Genomic DNA, 18,748 nt, shown 5'->3' on the forward strand with positions numbered 1-18,748 from the left:
AACGGTAGGTATAGATCTTTTTGATACAGATAATCTTCCATCTGCATCTTCCATAGCGAGAAGTTTTGGCCGTTAAATTTCTCGACCCTAAACTTACCATCTTCCGCCATTGCTCCCACTCGAACCAGGAACCCTTCTTTCCTGCGAGTTTATCAGCCAAATAGACCTTCGGCTCTGATACCAGTTGTTAGAAAAATTATATATTACGGAGCAATGGAACACATAAAATATTGCAAAAATATAAACACAGAAAACGCACAAAACAAGAGAGACATAGATATACGTGGTTCACCCAGTTTGGGCTACGTCCACCCCGAACAGCCAGTCCTTCCTTTCTATTATCCAGCAAAATGAAGAGACACAACCTATAGCAAATCCGCTATAATATCCTCTGTTTTCTCTCACAGTCTCACCTCTCTGTTTCTCGCTCACAGAATACACATCTATATCTCAGCCTCAAATACAATGCCCTCATACAAAGAGAGAGGGTTGCCTTCTAGGGCAAAAAACCCTAAACTAAACATAAGTTCTACCGTCAGATCATCTGCCTAATGAACGACCTAGATTGACTAGAAATTACTATACTTTTACAAGGCAATTTTACATTTGTTTTTAGCTTCGGGGACGCTGCCCCCGAGCCCCCGCCGGGGGACCGCTGGCCCCCGGACCCCCCAGCCGGGGGACTGCTGGCCCCCGGACCCCCGCGGGGGGGACAAGTCCCCCCCCGCGTGGAGGGGTGTACAAACTTCCTGGGGTATACATCCGGCTGAAACAAAGACCTCTGAACAATCATGCTCCACACACAACAGTCTCATGATGAAGATGATGAGGAGATGGCTGAAATACATCCCCAAATAGCAGCACCAACACAAGGGCAACAAGAGACACCCTTGAGGAGAAATGAAAGTGCTTCTCCAAGCACACCACAAGGAGGAAATTCAAGTGCTTCTTCAAGCACTTGTACACCAAATGAAAGAGGTAAGAAGTTCAGAAATTTAAGTGACATTTATGAACAAGAGGCAACAAATGAAGGTATGAACTCTTTGTTTGCTTTATATTGTCATGTTGATGACCCTGTTCATTTCGAAGAAGCAATTAAGGATAGGAAATGGATAGAAGCTATGGATGAGGAGATCAATGCCATAGAAAGAAACAAGACATGGGATTTAGTTGAACTACCAAAAGGAAAGGAAGTCATTGGAGTTAAATGGGTCTACAAGACCAAGAGTAATGCTGAAGGCAAAATAGAAAGACACAAGGCAAGACTTGTTGTCAAAGGATATAAGCAGCAGCATGGGAGAGACTATGAGGAAACCTTCGCACCGGTTGCTAGAATGGAAACCGTGAGAGCAGTGCTGTCCATTGCAGCACAAAACAATTGGAAAGTTTACCAAATGGATGTGAAATCAGCATTCCTAAATCGAGTGTTAATGGAAGAGGTTTACATTGAACAACCTCTAGGCTATGAAAAGAAAGGCCAAGAGCACAAAGTGTGCAGATTGAAGAAAGCTCTTTATGGGCTGAAGCAAGCACCAAGAGCGTGGTACAGTAGGATAGATTCCTATCTACTGGAAAATGGATTTGAAAAGTGTGAGGGAGAACCCACCCTCTACATCAAAGAAAAGGATGGTAAAATACTAATTGTTGTGTTATATGTTGATGATGTTATTTTCACAGGTAATGATGATTACCTTATTGAAAATTTCAAAACAGTCATGAAAGAAGAATTTGAAATGATTGACATGGGTTTGCTGAGATACTCTTAGGAATAGAAGTAGAACAAAATGGAAATGGGAACTTGAAGGGCCTCTGTTTATTAGATAAACAACAGTATCTACAACATCTGCTCAAAACTGTAAAGGCAATCCTGCATGCAATCTCATGCACCTTGCACGCTCCATGATTGTTCTGTTCATCCTTTCTGACACACCATTTTCTTGTGGTGTTCTTGGAACTATCTTCTCTCTGCAAATTCCATGTTCTGAACAGTACCTATCAAACTCGTTGCTGCAATATTCACCTCCATTGTCTGATCTAAGACACTTCAATTTATTTCCTGTCTCAATCTCAACCAAAGCTTTCCATTTCTTGAAAGTATCAAATACATCAGATTTATTCTTAATACATTAAATCCAAGTTTTTCTAGTTGCATCATCAATAAAGGTAACATAATAACGAGAGCCACAGAGAGATGATAGTTGAGCAGGTCCCCATACGTCTGTATACACAAGCTCTAATTTTTCGTTCTTCTTTTCTCTCCCAACTCTGAGAAATCTGACTCTCTTCTGTTTTCCATAAATGCAATTCTCACAGAAGTCCAAATCAACATTCTTCAAACCCGGAAACAAATTCCTTGAGTGAAGAATCTTCATCCCCTTTTCACTCATGTGTCCGAGCCTATGATGCCATAATGCTGCATCTGCTCCTTTGGAAGTTAAAGCATTAACAGAGTTAGAAATACCATTGCATAAATACAATGTACCAACCTTTTCGCCTTTTGCTATTACCAGGGCTCCTTTGGTGACCTTCCAAGATTTATCTGTGAAAGTTGTTACACAACCTTCACCGCCTAACTGCCCTGTTGAAATCAGATTTTTCTTTAGATCTGGAACATGCCTTACCTCCTTTAATAGCCATTGGTTCCCATTCTGCTGTTTTACAAGAACCTTACCCATTCCAACAATTTTACAGGGTTTATCATCACCCAGAGGAACTTGTCCAAAATCTCCTTGAACATAGTCATGAAAGTATTTCTTATCAGGTGTGGCATGGAATGAAGCCCCTGAATCTACCACCCAGGAATCAGTAATATTTTAGAAAGAAAGAATCAAAGCATCTTGTAACACCTCACCTGTCACATTTGCTTCATGATTGTTTTCTTGTTGTGCATCTCCTTCTTTTCCCTTCCGAGATCTACAGTCTTTCTTTAGGTGTCCTTTCTTTCCACATTTCCAGCACACTATCCCCGATCTGGACTTGGATCTGCCTTTCCTTGATTTACTGCGATATCCTGAGCTCTTTCCTCTTTCCATTTTTCTTCCTCTAGACTCTGCACTCAAATAATTTCCTGATGTCTCACCGGAGCTTTTCCGTCGCATTTCCTCACTAAGGATAGCACCGACAACATCATCAAACTTTAAAGTAATAGATCCAGAAACGGAGTTACTAATGGCCATTACCAAACCATTCCAACTTTCTGGTAATGAGCACAAGAATAACAGAGCTCTAACTTCATCATCAAAGTTTACCCCTATAGAACTTAACTGACTTGTAACTGTATTAAAATCATTTAAATGGTTTGCAATAGATCCACCTTCCAACATATTCATATTAAATAACTGTTTCATAAGAAATACCTTGTTTGAGGCTGAGGATTTTTCATATAGTTTCGACAACGTCTGCATCAAACCCTCTGTCGTGGTTTCCTTCGAAATTTTGAAGGCGACTGAAGCAGCAAGGCACAACCGTATTGTTCCGAGTGCCTTTCTATCGAGAAGGTTCCATTCTTCGTCTTTCATACCCGTCGGCATATTTGTTTTTCCGCCCAACGGTAGGTATAGATCTTTTTGATACAGATAATCTTCCATCTGCATCTTCCACAGCGAGAAGTTTTGGCTGTTAAATTTCTCGACCCTAAACTTACCATCTTCCGCCATTGCTCCCACTCGAACCAGGAACCCTTCTTTCCTGCGAGTTTATCAGCCAAATAGACCTTCGGCTCTGATACCAGTTGTTAGAAAAATTATATATTACGGAGCAATGGAACACATAAAATATTGCAAAAATATAAACACAGAAAATGCACAAAACAAGAGAGACACAGATATACGTGGTTCACCCAGTTTGGGCTACGTCCACCCCGAACAGCCAGTCCTTCCTTTCTATTATCCAGCAAAATGAAGAGACACAACCTACAGCAAATCCGCTATAATATCCTCTGTTTTCTCTCACAGTCTCACCTCTCTGTTTCTCGCTCACAGAATACACATCTATATCTCAGCCTCAAATACAATGCCCTCATACAAAGAGAGAGGGTTGCCTTCTAGGGCAAAAAACCCTAAACTAAACATAAGTTCTACCGTCAGATCATCTGCCTAATGAACGACCTAGATTGACTAGAAATTACTATACTTTTACAAGGCAATTTTACATTTGTTTTTAGCTTCGGGGGCGCTGCCCCCGAGCCCCCGCCGGGGGACCGCTGGCCCCCGGACCCCCCAGCCGGGGGACTGCTGGCCCCCGGACCCCCGCGGGGGGGACAAGTCCCCCCCCGCGTGGAGGGGTGTACAAACTTCCTGGGGTATACATCCGGCTGAAACAAAGACCTCTGAACAATCATGCTCCACACACAACAGTCTCATGATGAAGATGATGAGGAGATGGCTGAAATACATCCCCAAATAGCAGCACCAACACAAGGGCAACAAGAGACACCCTTGAGGAGAAATGAAAGTGCTTCTCCAAGCACACCACAAGGAGGAAATTCAAGTGCTTCTTCAAGCACTTGTACACCAAATGAAAGAGGTAAGAAGTTCAGAAATTTAAGTGACATTTATGAACAAGAGGCAACAAATGAAGGTATGAACTCTTTGTTTGCTTTATATTGTCATGTTGATGACCCTGTTCATTTCGAAGAAGCAATTAAGGATAGGAAATGGATAGAAGCTATGGATGAGGAGATCAATGCCATAGAAAGAAACAAGACATGGGATTTAGTTGAACTACCAAAAGGAAAGGAAGTCATTGGAGTTAAATGGGTCTACAAGACCAAGAGTAATGCTGAAGGCAAAATAGAAAGACACAAGGCAAGACTTGTTGTCAAAGGATATAAGCAGCAGCATGGGAGAGACTATGAGGAAACTTTCGCACCGGTTGCTAGAATGGAAACCGTGAGAGCAGTGCTGTCCATAGCAGCACAAAACAAGTGGAAAGTTTACCAAATGGATGTGAAATCAGCATTCCTAAATGGAGTGTTAATGGAAGAGGTTTACATTGAACAACCTCTAGGCTATGAAAAGAAAGGCCAAGAGCACAAAGTGTGCAGATTGAAGAAAGCTCTTTATGGGCTGAAGCAAGCACCAAGAGCGTGGTACAGTAGGATAGATTCCTATCTACTGGAAAATGGATTTGAAAAGTGTGAGGGAGAACCCACCCTCTACATCAAAGAAAAGGATGGTAAAATACTAATTGTTGTGTTATATGTTGATGATGTTATTTTCACAGGTAATGATGATTACCTTATTGAAAATTTCAAAACAGTCATGAAAGAAGAATTTGAAATGATTGACATGGGTTTGCTGAGATACTCTTAGGAATAGAAGTAGAACAAAATGGAAATGGGAACTTGAAGGGCCTCTGTTTATTAGATAAACAACAGTATCTACAACATCTGCTCAAAACTGTAAAGGCAATCCTGCATGCAATCTCATGCACCTTGCACGCTCCATGATTGTTCTGTTCATCCTTTCTGACACACCATTTTCTTGTGGTGTTCTTGGAACTGTCTTCTCTCTGCAAATTCCATGTTCTGAACAGTACCTATCAAACTCGTTGCTGCAATATTCACCTCCATTGTCTGATCTAAGACACTTCAATTTATTTCCTGTCTCAATCTCAACCAAAGCTTTCCATTTCTTGAAAGTATCAAATACATCAGATTTATTCTTAATACATTAAATCCAAGTTTTTCTAGTTGCATCATCAATAAAGGTAACATAATAACAAGAGCCACAGAGAGATGATAGCTGAGCAGGTCCCCATACGTCTGTATACACAAGCTCTAATTTTTCGTTCTTCTTTTCTCTCCCAACTCTGAGAAATCTGACTCTCTTCTGTTTTCCATAAATGCAATTCTCACAGAAGTCCAAATCAACATTCTTCAAACCCGGAAACAAATTCCTTGAGTGAAGAATCTTCATCCCCTTTTCACTCATGTGTCCGAGCCTATGATGCCATAATGCTGCATCTGCTCCTTTGGAAGTTAAAGCATTAACAGAGTTAGAAATACCATTGCATAAATACAATGTACCAACCTTTTCGCCTTTTGCTATTACCAGGGCTCCTTTGGTGACCTTCCAAGATTTATCTGTGAAATTTGTTACACAACCTTCACCGCCTAACTGCCCTATTGAAATCAGATTTTTCTTTAGATCTGGAACATGCCTTACCTCCTTTAATAGCCATTGGTTCCCATTCTGCTGTTTTACAAGAACCTTACCCATTCCAACGATTTTACAGGGTTTATCATCACCCAGAGGAACTTGTCCAAAATCTCCTTGAACATAGTCATGAAAGTATTTCTTATCAGGTGTGGCATGGAATGAAGCCCCTGAATCTACCACCCAGGAATCAGTAATATTTTAGAAAGAAAGAATCAAAGCATCTTGTAACACCTCACCTGTCACATTTGCTTCATGATTGTTTTCTTGTTGTGCATCTCCTTCTTTTCCCTTCCGAGATCTACAGTCTTTCTTTAGGTGTCCTTTCTTTCCACATTTCCAGCACACTATCCCCGATCTGGACTTGGATCTGCCTTTCCTTGATTTACTGCGATATCCTGAGCTCTTTCCTCTTTCCATTTTTCTTCCTCTAGACTCTGCACTCAAATAATTTCCTGATGTCTCACCGGAGCTTTTCCGTCGCATTTCCTCACTAAGGATAGCACCGACAACATCATCAAACTTTAAAGTAATAGATCCAGAAACGGAGTTACTAATGGCCATTACCAAACCATTCCAACTTTCTGGTAATGAGCACAAGAATAACAGAGCTCTAACTTCATCATCAAAGTTTACCCCTATAGAACTTAACTGACTTGTAACTGTATTAAAATCATTTAAATGGTTTGCAATAGATCCACCTTCCAACATATTCATATTAAATAACTGTTTCATAAGAAATACCTTGTTTGAGGCTGAGGATTTTTCATATAGTTTCGACAACGTCTGCATCAAACCCTCTGTCGTGGTTTCCTTCGAAATTTTGAAGGCGACTGAAGCAGCAAGGCACAACCGTATTGTTCCGAGTGCCTTTCTATCGAGAAGGTTCCATTCTTCGTCTTTCATACCCGTCGGCATATTTGTTTTTCTGCCCAACGGTAGGTATAGATCTTTTTGATACAGATAATCTTCCATCTGCATCTTCCACAGCGAGAAGTTTTGGCCGTTAAATTTCTCGACCCTAAACTTACCATCTTCCGCCATTGCTCCCACTCGAACCAGGAACCCTTCTTTCCTGCGAGTTTATCAGCCAAATAGACCTTCGGCTCTGATACCAGTTGTTAGAAAAATTATATATTACGGAGCAATGGAACACATAAAATATTGCAAAAATATAAACACAGAAAACGCACAAAACAAGAGAGACACAGATATACGTGGTTCACCCAGTTTGGGCTACGTCCACCCCGAACAGCCAGTCCTTCCTTTCTATTATCCAGCAAAATGAAGAGACACAACCTACAGCAAATCCGCTATAATATCCTCTGTTTTCTCTCACAGTCTCACCTCTCTGTTTCTCGCTCACAGAATACACATCTATATCTCAGCCTCAAATACAATGCCCTCATACAAAGAGAGAGGGTTGCCTTCTAGGGCAAAAAACCCTAAACTAAACATAAGTTCTACCGTCAGATCATCTGCCTAATGAACGACCTAGATTGACTAGAAATTACTATACTTTTACAAGGCAATTTTACATTTGTTTTTAGCTTCGGGGGCGCTGCCCCCGAGCCCCCGCCGGGGGACTGCTGGCCCCCGGACCCCCCCGCGTGGAGGGGTGTACAAACTTCCTGGGGTATACATCCGGCTGAAACAAAGACCTCTGAACAATCATGCTCCACACACAACAGTCTCATGATGAAGATGATGAGGAGATGGCTAAAATACATCCCCAAATAGCAGCACCAACACAAGGGCAACAAGAGACATCCTTGAGGAGAAATGAAAGTGCTTCTCCAAGCACACCACAAGGAGGAAATTCAAGTGCTTCTTCAAGCACTTGTACACCAAATGAAAGAGGTAAGAAGTTCAGAAATTTAAGTGACATTTATGAACAAGAGGCAACAAATGAAGGTATGAACTCTTTGTTTGCCTTATATTGTCATGTTGATGACCCTGTTCATTTCGAAGAATCAATTAAGGATAGGAAATGGATAGAAGCTATGGATGAGGAGATCAATGCCATATAAAGAAACAAGACATGGGATTTAGTTGAACTACCAAAAGGAAAGGAAGTCATTGGAGTTAAATGGGTCTACAAGACCAAGAGTAATGCTGAAGGCAAAATAGAAAGACACAAGGCAAGACTTGTTGTCAAAGGATATACGCAGAAGCATGGGAGAGACTATGAGGAAACCTTCGCACCGGTTGCTAGAATGGAAACCGTGAGAGCAGTGCTGTCCATTGCAGCACAAAACAATTGGAAAGTTTACCAAATGGATGTGAAGTCAGCATTCCTAAATCGAGTGTTAATGGAAGAGGTTTACATTGAACAACCTCTAGGCTATGAAAAGAAAGGCCAAGAGCACAAAGTGTGCAGATTGAAGAAAGCTCTTTATGGGCTGAAGCAAGCACCAAGAGCGTGGTACAGTAGGATAGATTCCTATCTACTGGAAAATGGATTTGAAAAGTGTGAGGGAGAACCCACCCTCTACATCAAAGAAAAGGATGGTAAAATACTAATTGTTGTGTTATATGTTGATGATGTTATTTTCACAGGTAATGATGATTACCTTATTGAAAATTTCAAAACAGTCATGAAAGAAGAATTTGAAATGATTGACATGGGTTTGCTGAGATACTTCTTAGGAATAGAAGTAGAACAAAATGGAAATGGGATTTTTATCTCACAAGCGAAATATGTTAATGAAGTGTTGGAAAGATTTAATATGCAGGAGAGCAAAGTAGTAATCACTCCCACAGTGATGGAATTAAAACTCAGCAAAGAGGACAACAACAAGGATTTTGATCCTAGTTTGTACAAGAGCATAGTTGGCAGTCTCATGTATTTGACTGCAACTAGGCCGGATATAATGCATGCTGTTAGTTTGATTTCCAGATTCATGGAGAGGCCAAAAGAAGCACATTGGAAGGCAGAAAAAAGGATTCTGAGGTATGTTAAAAGTACTAAAAGATTTGGCATTTTATATACTGCTTCAGAATGTTCAGATTTAATTGGATACACTGATAGTGATTGGGCTGGAAGTGTAGATGATCGGAAAAGCACATCCGGTTATGTTTTTCACATGGGTTTAGGAGCCATTTCATGGGCTTCTAAAAAACAGCCTATTGTAGCGTTGTCTACAGCAGAAGCAGAATATGTGGCAGCTACAGCAGTAGCGTGTCAAGCAATTTGGATGAGAAGGATGTTAAGGAGTTTATGCCAAGAGCAAGCAAAAGGAACTGTGATTTTTTGTGACAATAGCTCAGCTATTGCATTATCCAAGAATTCTGTGTTTCATAAGAGAACGAAACACATTGACACAAAGTTTCATTACATCAGGGAATTGGTAAACAATGGAGAAATTGTTTTACAACACTGCAGAACTCAGGAGCAGGTTGCAGATATTCTGACCAAACCATTGGGGCATAAAAGTTTTGAGTTTTTGAGGAAATGTCTGGGTATGACTGATAACCCAGTAGTTGAAATTAAAGGGGAGTGTTGAAATATTACTTTCAACTGCAGCGCCAGTCCTTTGCCGGAATCCGCCATTAAACAACGACAACAAATAGTTTTTTTTCGGAAAACTGTCATGGGATTCCCCGCACCGCTTTTACGGAATGGTGGTAATTCTCGATGGGGCATTGATGAATCCACCATTGCCATACCCCTGTCAAGTCGTAGCCACACATATGATATATTAATCAAAGTTCAAATTGATGATCATAAAAACATAGATCAGGCTCAGATTTCTGTCAGTAATATTTAAGATTACCTCTTGAGGAGATCTGCAGGCAATCCTTGTTTGTAAAATCTCTAGTCCTTGTACGCCACCGCAAACATCTCCATGCTATATTTTATAGGAGAGACAGAGTGAGGTTTTTTTTGAAAAATTGCCTCTGAAGCAGTCTTGCTATAATCCCTCTGTTAGAGGAAGACTTTTGTAACAGTTGGTCTTGTTAATGAATACAAGTTTTTTTTTTTGTGTGTGAAAACTCTGTCCTCCCGAAACAATTTTAGTTTCTCTGTGTTAAGAAACAGAGCATTATTCTTTGTTTATTTGTTCTGGAATTATCAGAAATTCCCAACATATTTACTGTTTAAGTTGATATGAAGTAGATATGTGATATTAGAATTGGGAAAAATGCGTTGCCATAACAATAATTTGGGATTTTATTTTAATTTTGGTGTGTGCAGGTCGTCATTTTGTAGGTGGGAGTTTGATTGGGGGAGTGAAGGAAACTCAAGAAATGCTGGACTTTTGTGGAGAACATAACATATGTTGCATGATAGAGAATATTTCAATGGAGTATGTAAACACAACAATGGAAAGATTGGCAAAGGGAGATGTGAAGTACTGTTTTGTAATTGATGCTGCTAAGAGTTTCAAGTCTGATGGCAGATCTGATAAGTGAAGTGTTATGATTTTAATTATCATTGAACATGGTTCTCAAAGTATAGTATATGTGAATGAGTTGCATGTGTATGTGACAGAGTAAGTTGTTAAGGCGAGATAGAGAAGATTATTGTCAACATCTAGAGATAGAAATCTAGGTGAAGGTGGAAGATTTTTTGTTTAATTGTTGTCGTTTAGAACTGGTATCGTCCATGTTGTAGTTTGTCAGTGGTATCTCCTGTCTATCCATATTTCACAATAATAAATTTTAGGTTTTGAGACTCTTCAATTGAAATGTTTTCCTTTAGGAGAGTGACTAGAGTGTGACAAGATTTTGGATTTATCGAATCTATCTCAAATGATAAGCAGAGGAGTATGGTAATGATTAAAATAAATAGAAGGTTTATTTTTTCATCTTATATAATATATATGTTGAAAAATAACTCAAAACAATAAAGTTTTGGTATCAATTTTGCCATAAAATCATGTTCGTCCTTGTATACTACAGAGCCTGTTGTAATTGTGTTTGTCCTTGTATGCTACAGAGTGCTGTAATAATTCTGCTGTAATCATGTTCGTCCTTGTATGATACAAAGTGATTTAATAACTCTGCTATAATCATTTCGTCCTTGTATGCTACAGAGTGTTGTAATATTTTTATTAATATGATTGAGTCTAAATAGTGAATAAAAAAGAAGAAAGTGATAGTGGTCACAATTGTAATCTTCCAAAATTTCCACGAGAATCAGTGCCACCAACAGCGTAACTAGAGAGATGTTACTTTGGATGGGAAAAAATGTATGTTTCAAAAGGCAAAAATTAAAATTTTTTCCTAATTGAAAAAAAAACCTAGGTAAAGAAAATTGGGAGAGATGTTTTTTTGGATTGGAAGAAATGTATGTTTCTAAAGGCAAAAACTAAAGATTTTTCCTAATTGAAAAAAAAAACATAGGTAAAGAAAAAATATGTAGACCTTAAAAGCAGAATAAAAAATGAAAGATTTTTCCTAATTGGAAAAAAGAACCTAGATAAAGAAAAATGATGTAGACCTTAAAAGCAAAATGGTGTTAAAAATTTATTGGGTGAAGAAAATTAATAAATACCACTGAGTAAAAATAGTTTTCTGGGATAAAAAAAATCGTGAAACTCGAAGGGAGTTTCCATGAATGCTACTCACTGGTAGGGTTGAACATGGTGGTTCTACTTTATTTTCAAAGGTTGAGATAACTAAATAGTTGTGATGAATGATACTCATTGGTAGGGTTGAACATGGTGGTTCTACTTTATTTTCAAAGGTTGAGATAACTAAATACATTGTTGAATGTCAACAATTATGCTTTAGTAGTGTAACTAAATACATGGATGAATGTCAGCTATTATGCTTTAGTAATGTAGTAGTTTGTAGATATTACCGTATGGTTGTTTAGTATATAGAATAAATACATCTACCTATAGTAACATGCACTTTGAGATAGCCAAGATTTTAAGTTTCCTTTGACCATCAATTAGGAATGAATACATGTTATGATTAATGGGAAATCTTATAATAGTTTATGAACAAAGAAAAAACTTATACAACCAAATATGTATGTGTGTATGTGAAGTGAAATTTTAGTAATACTTGAGAATTTAGCTACCCTTATTAAGATTGGTGAATAGTGTGAGAAAAACTTTGTAGATTATTGTTACAAATATTATATAATATAATAAAGAAAATCGTAAATTTAATACACTACTATGTCAAGCGCTAAGAGATAATTTTGGTCATAATTGATTACCATAAGCAGTATTAATTTGTGACATAAAATTCCTCTTGGGAAACCGTAGGAGACCTATAACTATCCTTTCTAGAAAAAAAATATATACTACTTAGAAGAATCATGAACACAACATTGAGTATGTATCATAAGGGAGAACTATCCTTTCTAGAAAAAAATATATATTACTGAGAAGAATCATGAACAGAAAAAAATATATATTACTGAGAAGAATCATGAACACAACATTGAGTATGTATCATAAGGGAGAAATGAATAACAATAGTGAAACCCTTTGAGAAGGAAAGAAAAAAAAACAATTGCAAAGTGAATATGAATGAATGAAATGTGCTTTGAGTAAAGTCAGTCCAAAACAACCACGAAATTTGAAGGTCAAAAGTGGAAGAATAAAATGAGAACACTCATAAAATTGCCTGAAATACACTTACATACACGACAACTCCATATAAGGTTAGGAAGTTAAATTATAAAATACAATGTATCTCTTTATATAACTCTCTCCAAAACAAGTGGCATGTGCACACTCTAGAGAGTAATCGACAAAAGTGTTCAAAAAAATCTAGTGACAAATAACATTGTATAGAGTTATGAAAATTAGTTGCGTGCACAAGAATGAGCATGCTTAAAACTTACACATTGATACTTGAACATGCCAGCCATGACCCTAAGAGTCAAATGACGTTTTGACCTGTAGAAGCAAATTCACAGTGAAATAATTAGGTCGAATATTGAAGTTCAAACTTGTCAGAGAAACAAGTTATTTTTAGCACCCTAGTGTTGATTTTAGCCACTAATTTGAAAACAAGGGAATGAGAATATCAAAAACTTATCTTAAGAATCTTATAACAGTTGTTTTCAGTTGAAGGCCCGTAAATGTACAAAATTTATCAGAGAACATATGAACCTATGTGGTTATAGACTTTTAAGGAAATGGAAGAACATGATTACAAATTATTGTAAATTAAAGAAAAAAATGAAACTTTGATTATGATGTGAAAAGAATTAGCCACAATGAAAAATAATATAAAAGGCCCAAGAGAAAAGAAAAAAACTTCGGGAAATGAGAAAATCCCACAAATATATGGTTGAAACCTGGTAACTATCACTAGTACAGTCGTTGAAGATATCCCCTGAAAAGAAAAAGATAATAGTTTCATATGAACCTGTAAGGAAGGGTATAAGAATTAAATTTTATTATAATGACCATAATAAAACATATATGGAGTAAGAGGGGTCCATAGCTATAAAACTCCCTTCCCTTTTAAACAAATATCAGCAACTCATAAAGAAGTGAGGATTACCTGGGATAAGATTAGGGTGTTTAACTACTAAAAATCCCTCAGTTGAAGCTTGATGTATAGACCTAGTACCAAATAACATAGTACTTATTTAAGTATTTATCAATGGGAACCCTTCAAAAATTAAATAAACGTTAATAGAAAACTAAGAAAAGTAAAATTGCCTAAAGGATTTACATGGTCATGGAAGGTAATATATGTTACAAGTATATGGATAATTTGTTTTTAAATGAACAAAATTATGAAACCATAAAAGGGGAGAATGAAACTAATAGAACACGAATGATCTTAGGTCTTATGAAATCCATGGAGGGAGCATTTTGAAGAAATTCAATCTCTGATATGAGTAACAGAGGGGAATCGGTACAAATGGAAAATAAATTTAGTAGTTACTACATGATTATGCAACCTTAGAGCCCATCGTAAGCTTTACTGCGAAGCTGTCAACGATTATCTGACCTAAGAGGCCTGCCCCATTGAGAAACTAGTAGAAACCTTTAAAAATAAAGATTAAATTGAGAAATTGTAGTCCTAAATAATTCTTAAGCTTTAAGTGTAGCCAAAGGGTTTGAAATCTCTTAGCATTTTAAAGAAGCCTCGTATGAGGATGAATAACCAAAACTTCAAGGGAGGTAAATTAAAATAAAAAATCCTCATATCAAACATACTCGGGAGGAAATAAAACTCACCTAGTTTAAAAACCCTCATATTGGAAAATGGTCGAAAAACATCGTGTCATTACATGCCCTAACATCTAAATTCAAGTTGGCTCATGTTATGTTGGAAGCTTGCAACAAAAGGAGGGAGATGCATCATGGTAATCTCCCTAAAACCTTAGATAAAGTCAGAAACCCTTAAGAGTTATGTTGACTAAACAAAACTTACAAGGAAAAACGCAAATGCATTAATCAAATTCTTCTTGAGGCAGACCGGTCCAAACCAACAAGGAAATTAGTACATCAGAAACGAAACCCCTCTAGAAAACATAAAGGTACCTTGTTTGCAAATTTCTGTGGTGATTTGAATTTGAAGAATAGGTTTCCAGAGATTTACCTACAATATTCATTTTAGCTCAATGTTTCGAGTCCAGACCAGGACCCATCATCAAGAGAAATATTGATGAGAGAAAGGATAAGATAGGAGGTGCAAATAAATAAATAATCAGAATAATTCACACTAAAAACCACATCTCTACATAGAGAATCTAGAACCAGTGATTTAAATGGTAAAAGAGCTAATGAAAAAGAAAGAGAACCATTGAAGTGTTGGGGTTGTGGAAAACCTCACCTATTTTGAAATTGCTTGTAAAATGTCAAATCAAATCAAACCTTACACAATGTACACGAAGCCTCCATAGGAAATGGTGTGGCTAGAAACACTCCCAGAATCAATGCAACCTTAGAGGATTGCCAAGTTAAACATCAATCTACTATGATTGAAATAGAAAGTAATATTCTGAGCCAAACTATGTCAATTTTAATAGACCCAAGAGCTAGTTTAAGTTATGTCAGTGAAAAAATAGTGGACAAATGTAAGCTAAACATGGAAAAATATAAAATTTCTTGGTTGGTATAGTTAGCAATTGGTGCAAAAAGGAAAATTACCATCTTAGTTAAAGACTACCTTATCAATTTGAATGAATTGAAAACAGAAATGAACTTGAATGTTCTACCCCTAGGATTTTATTACGTATTATTGGGTGGGGATTGGTTAGAGAGGCATAAATAAATCATCGACTGGCTAGAAAATATTGTTACATATATCACTAATGAGGGAGAGGTATAGGTCATTAGAGGTATGCTCAGACCAATCTCAACTAGACAAATATCAACCTTAAAATTAAAAAGATGTGTAAGAACAAGTTGTAAATTATTTATAGTACAGGTGGAAGACTTATCATAGGAAACTAATTAAGGTTAAGACTTTGGATGACTTTGTAGTGGTGTGGGAATTCAAGGATGTTTTCTTGGATGAAATTATTGCGTTACCACCCAAGAGAGATATTGATTTTACTATTGAACTGGTACCTAGGGCAACTCTAGTGTCAAGGGCACCCTATAGAATGAGTGTACCAGACTTAACTGAATTGAAGATGCAACCTTAGGAATTGTTAGAAAAGGGGTATATTAGACCAAATGTATCACCTTGGGGAGCACCAGTACTTTTTGTAAGGAAGAATGATGACACCCTTAGGCTATGTATTGATTACAAATAGCTGAATAAGTTGACAATAAAAAATAAATACCCATTACCTAGAATTGATGATCTATTTGATTAGGTAAATGGAGCCACAATCCTCTCTAAGATAGATCTGAGATCTGGTTATCACCAACTCAGAATTAAATATGAGGACATACATAAGATTGATTTTAAAATTATATATGGTCATTATGAATTTGTTTTGCTTCCTTTCAGACTTACAAATGCCCCAACCACATTCACATGTTTAATGAATAGTGTTTTCAGCCAATACTTGGATAAGTTTGTACGAATATTCTTCAATAATATTTTTGTTTATTCCAAGACTCTAGAAGAACATGAAGAACACTTAAAAATAGTGTTACAAACACTTAAAGAACGTCAATATTATGCCAAATTCAGTAAGTATGAGTTTTCTCAAGATAAGATTTAGTATTTGGGACATGTAATTTTCAAAGAAGCAATTACAATAAGCCATAAAAAGGTCAAATCAATCCTTAATTCACATGTCCCTAAAGATGTAGTAGACATTAGACATTTTATGAGAATTAAAGGTTATTATCGCAGATTTATTAAAGTTTGTTTGTTTGTTTGTTTTTTTTTTTTTTTTAAATTGGCCTACCTTATAACATATTTACAGAAGAAGGGAGTTAAACTTGTATGGAGCCAAAAATGTCAAGAGAGTTTTGATCAGTTGAAATACCTGTTAACTCCTATACTTAAAATTGTTTATCCCAATAAAGATTATAAAGTATACACAAATACTTTCCTAGAAAGATTACGTGGGTATTAAGGCAAGATAGCCATGTTATAGCCTATGAATCTAGAAAGTTAAAAGAACATGAAAATAATTATGTTGTGTATGATGTAGAGCTACTTGTAATAATTCATTATTAAAAATGTAACACCATTATCTTTTTGACACGAAAGGTGGATGGCTTTCCTAAGCGAGTTTTATTTAAATGCAAGGCAAGTAAGGTGGATGGCTTTCCTAAGTGAGTTTGATTTTAAAATCAAACATATCAAAGAAAAAATAAAGTTGCAAATGCATTAAGAAGAAGTTAATTAAGTTAAGCAAAGTCTTTCTGTAGAAATCACATAAGAGAATTTTTTCGCTGACGTGTTTCGAACCAACAAGTGTGGTTCATCAGCGGGACCAGATGAAGAGGTGGACCATGGCAAAGACTTAAATAGAGAGCAATGTAGAGACATAATTTCAAGTAACAACTGTATTTGAACAATAATATTTAAATTATGATATTAATTTATTAATATGTTAAAAACAAATATTATTAAGTAACAGAGCTATATTAAATGACTAGTTTTTGAAAAATAATATTTAAATAATGATATTATTTTATTAATTATTAAAAATATTAATAGGTAACGACTATATTAAATGGGTAGTTTTTGAAAACTAATATTTAAATAATGATATTAGTTTATTAATTTATTAAAATATATTAATATGTAATGGCTATATTAAACAACTAGTTTTTGAGAAATAATATTTAAATTAATTTATTAAAACCAAATATTACTAGTTTTTGAAAAATAATATTTAAATTATGATATTAGTTTATCAATTTATTAAAAAAAATATTAACAAGTAACCGTTATATTAAATAGCTAGTTTTTGAGAAATAATATTAAAAAAATAAAAATAAAAAATAAAAATCAAAGTCAAAATCTAAAGAAGGAGGGAAGGCAATATCAAAAGAAAAGGAATCAATAAATAAAACAGGGTCAACAATAAAATATGGGGTTGAGGCCCATTAAACAAATAACAAAAATACTAAAAGGAGTTAAGAACAAATATGATGATAAAATACATAAAAAACATATGAAGGATCAAGAAAATAAACTCTAATGAAGAATAAAATCAACAACACATATTTTATTGTTGACCCTGTTTTATTTGTTGATTACTTTTCATTTGATATATATATATATATATATATATATATATATATATATATATATGATATTTTTGTTCTTGTTTATTTATTTGTATTTATTTATTTATATATATTTCTTTTGACTTGTGTATATATTTGTTTTATTTTATTTATTTTTCCATTGATTATTTTTAATTTAGTTTATTTTATTTCCATTAATTATTCTATTTATCAAATGATCTTGTCTCGATTAAGGTCTTGACCCGTTTTTATAATTTCTACTTCCCTCCTTTAGAGTTTGACTTTGATTTTTTGTTTTTTGTTTTTTCAAAAACTAGCTATTTAATATAGTGGTTACTTATTAATATTTTTTTAATAAATTAATATCATAATTTAAATATATTTATTTCAAAAACTAGTAATATTTGGTTTTAATAAATTAATTTAAATATTATTTTTCAAAAACTATTAATATTTGGTTTTAATAAATTAATTTAAATATTATTTTTCAAAAACTAATCATTACCTATTAATATTTCTAACAAAATAATAAAATAATATCATTATTTAAATATTATTTTTCAAAAACTAGCCGTTTAATATAACAGTTACTTAATAATATTTGTTTTTAACATATTAATAAATTAATATCATAATTTAAATATTATTGCTCAAATATAGTCGTTACTTGAAATTATGTCTCTACATTACTCTCTATTTAAGCTTTTGCCATGGTCTGCATCTTCATCTGGTCCTGATGATGAATCACACATGTTGGTTCGAAACGCGTTAACCAAAAATTTCGCTTATGTGATTTCTACTGGAAGACTTTGCTTAATTCATTATGCATCACAGAAGCTTGAATACAGAAGTTTAATTAAGGTTTGTGGAATTTCTATAAGAAATGTTAAAACAAGCTTTGTTGAGAAAATCAAAACAACAATTTTAGAGGATCAAGTGTATAGAACAACAATAAGGAAAATTGATGAATGAAGTTGGCCAAACAGAAAAAACAGATTA

The 18,748-nt window shown here is 35.4% G+C and overlaps 1 protein-coding gene across 1 annotated transcript in view; it reads left to right on the forward strand.

Moving 5' to 3' along the window:
• The window catches only part of LOC149218536 (8-hydroxygeraniol dehydrogenase-like), a 51,568-nt gene extending 40,994 nt beyond the window's left edge, over positions 1 to 10,574 (forward strand). Inside the window, exon 6 of the mRNA XM_089386580.1 lies at positions 10,357 to 10,574. Coding sequence (XP_089242706.1) covers positions 10,357 to 10,574 — 218 coding nt within the window. The remainder of the gene's footprint in view (positions 1 to 10,356) is intronic.
• The last annotated feature ends 8,174 nt before the right edge of the window (positions 10,575 to 18,748 follow it).

Source organism: Pinus tabuliformis, chromosome Q, assembly GCF_031772625.1.
Source record: "Pinus tabuliformis cultivar Carrire ecotype Pingquan chromosome Q, CPIR1, whole genome shotgun sequence".
NCBI lineage: Eukaryota > Viridiplantae > Streptophyta > Pinopsida > Pinales > Pinaceae > Pinus > Pinus tabuliformis.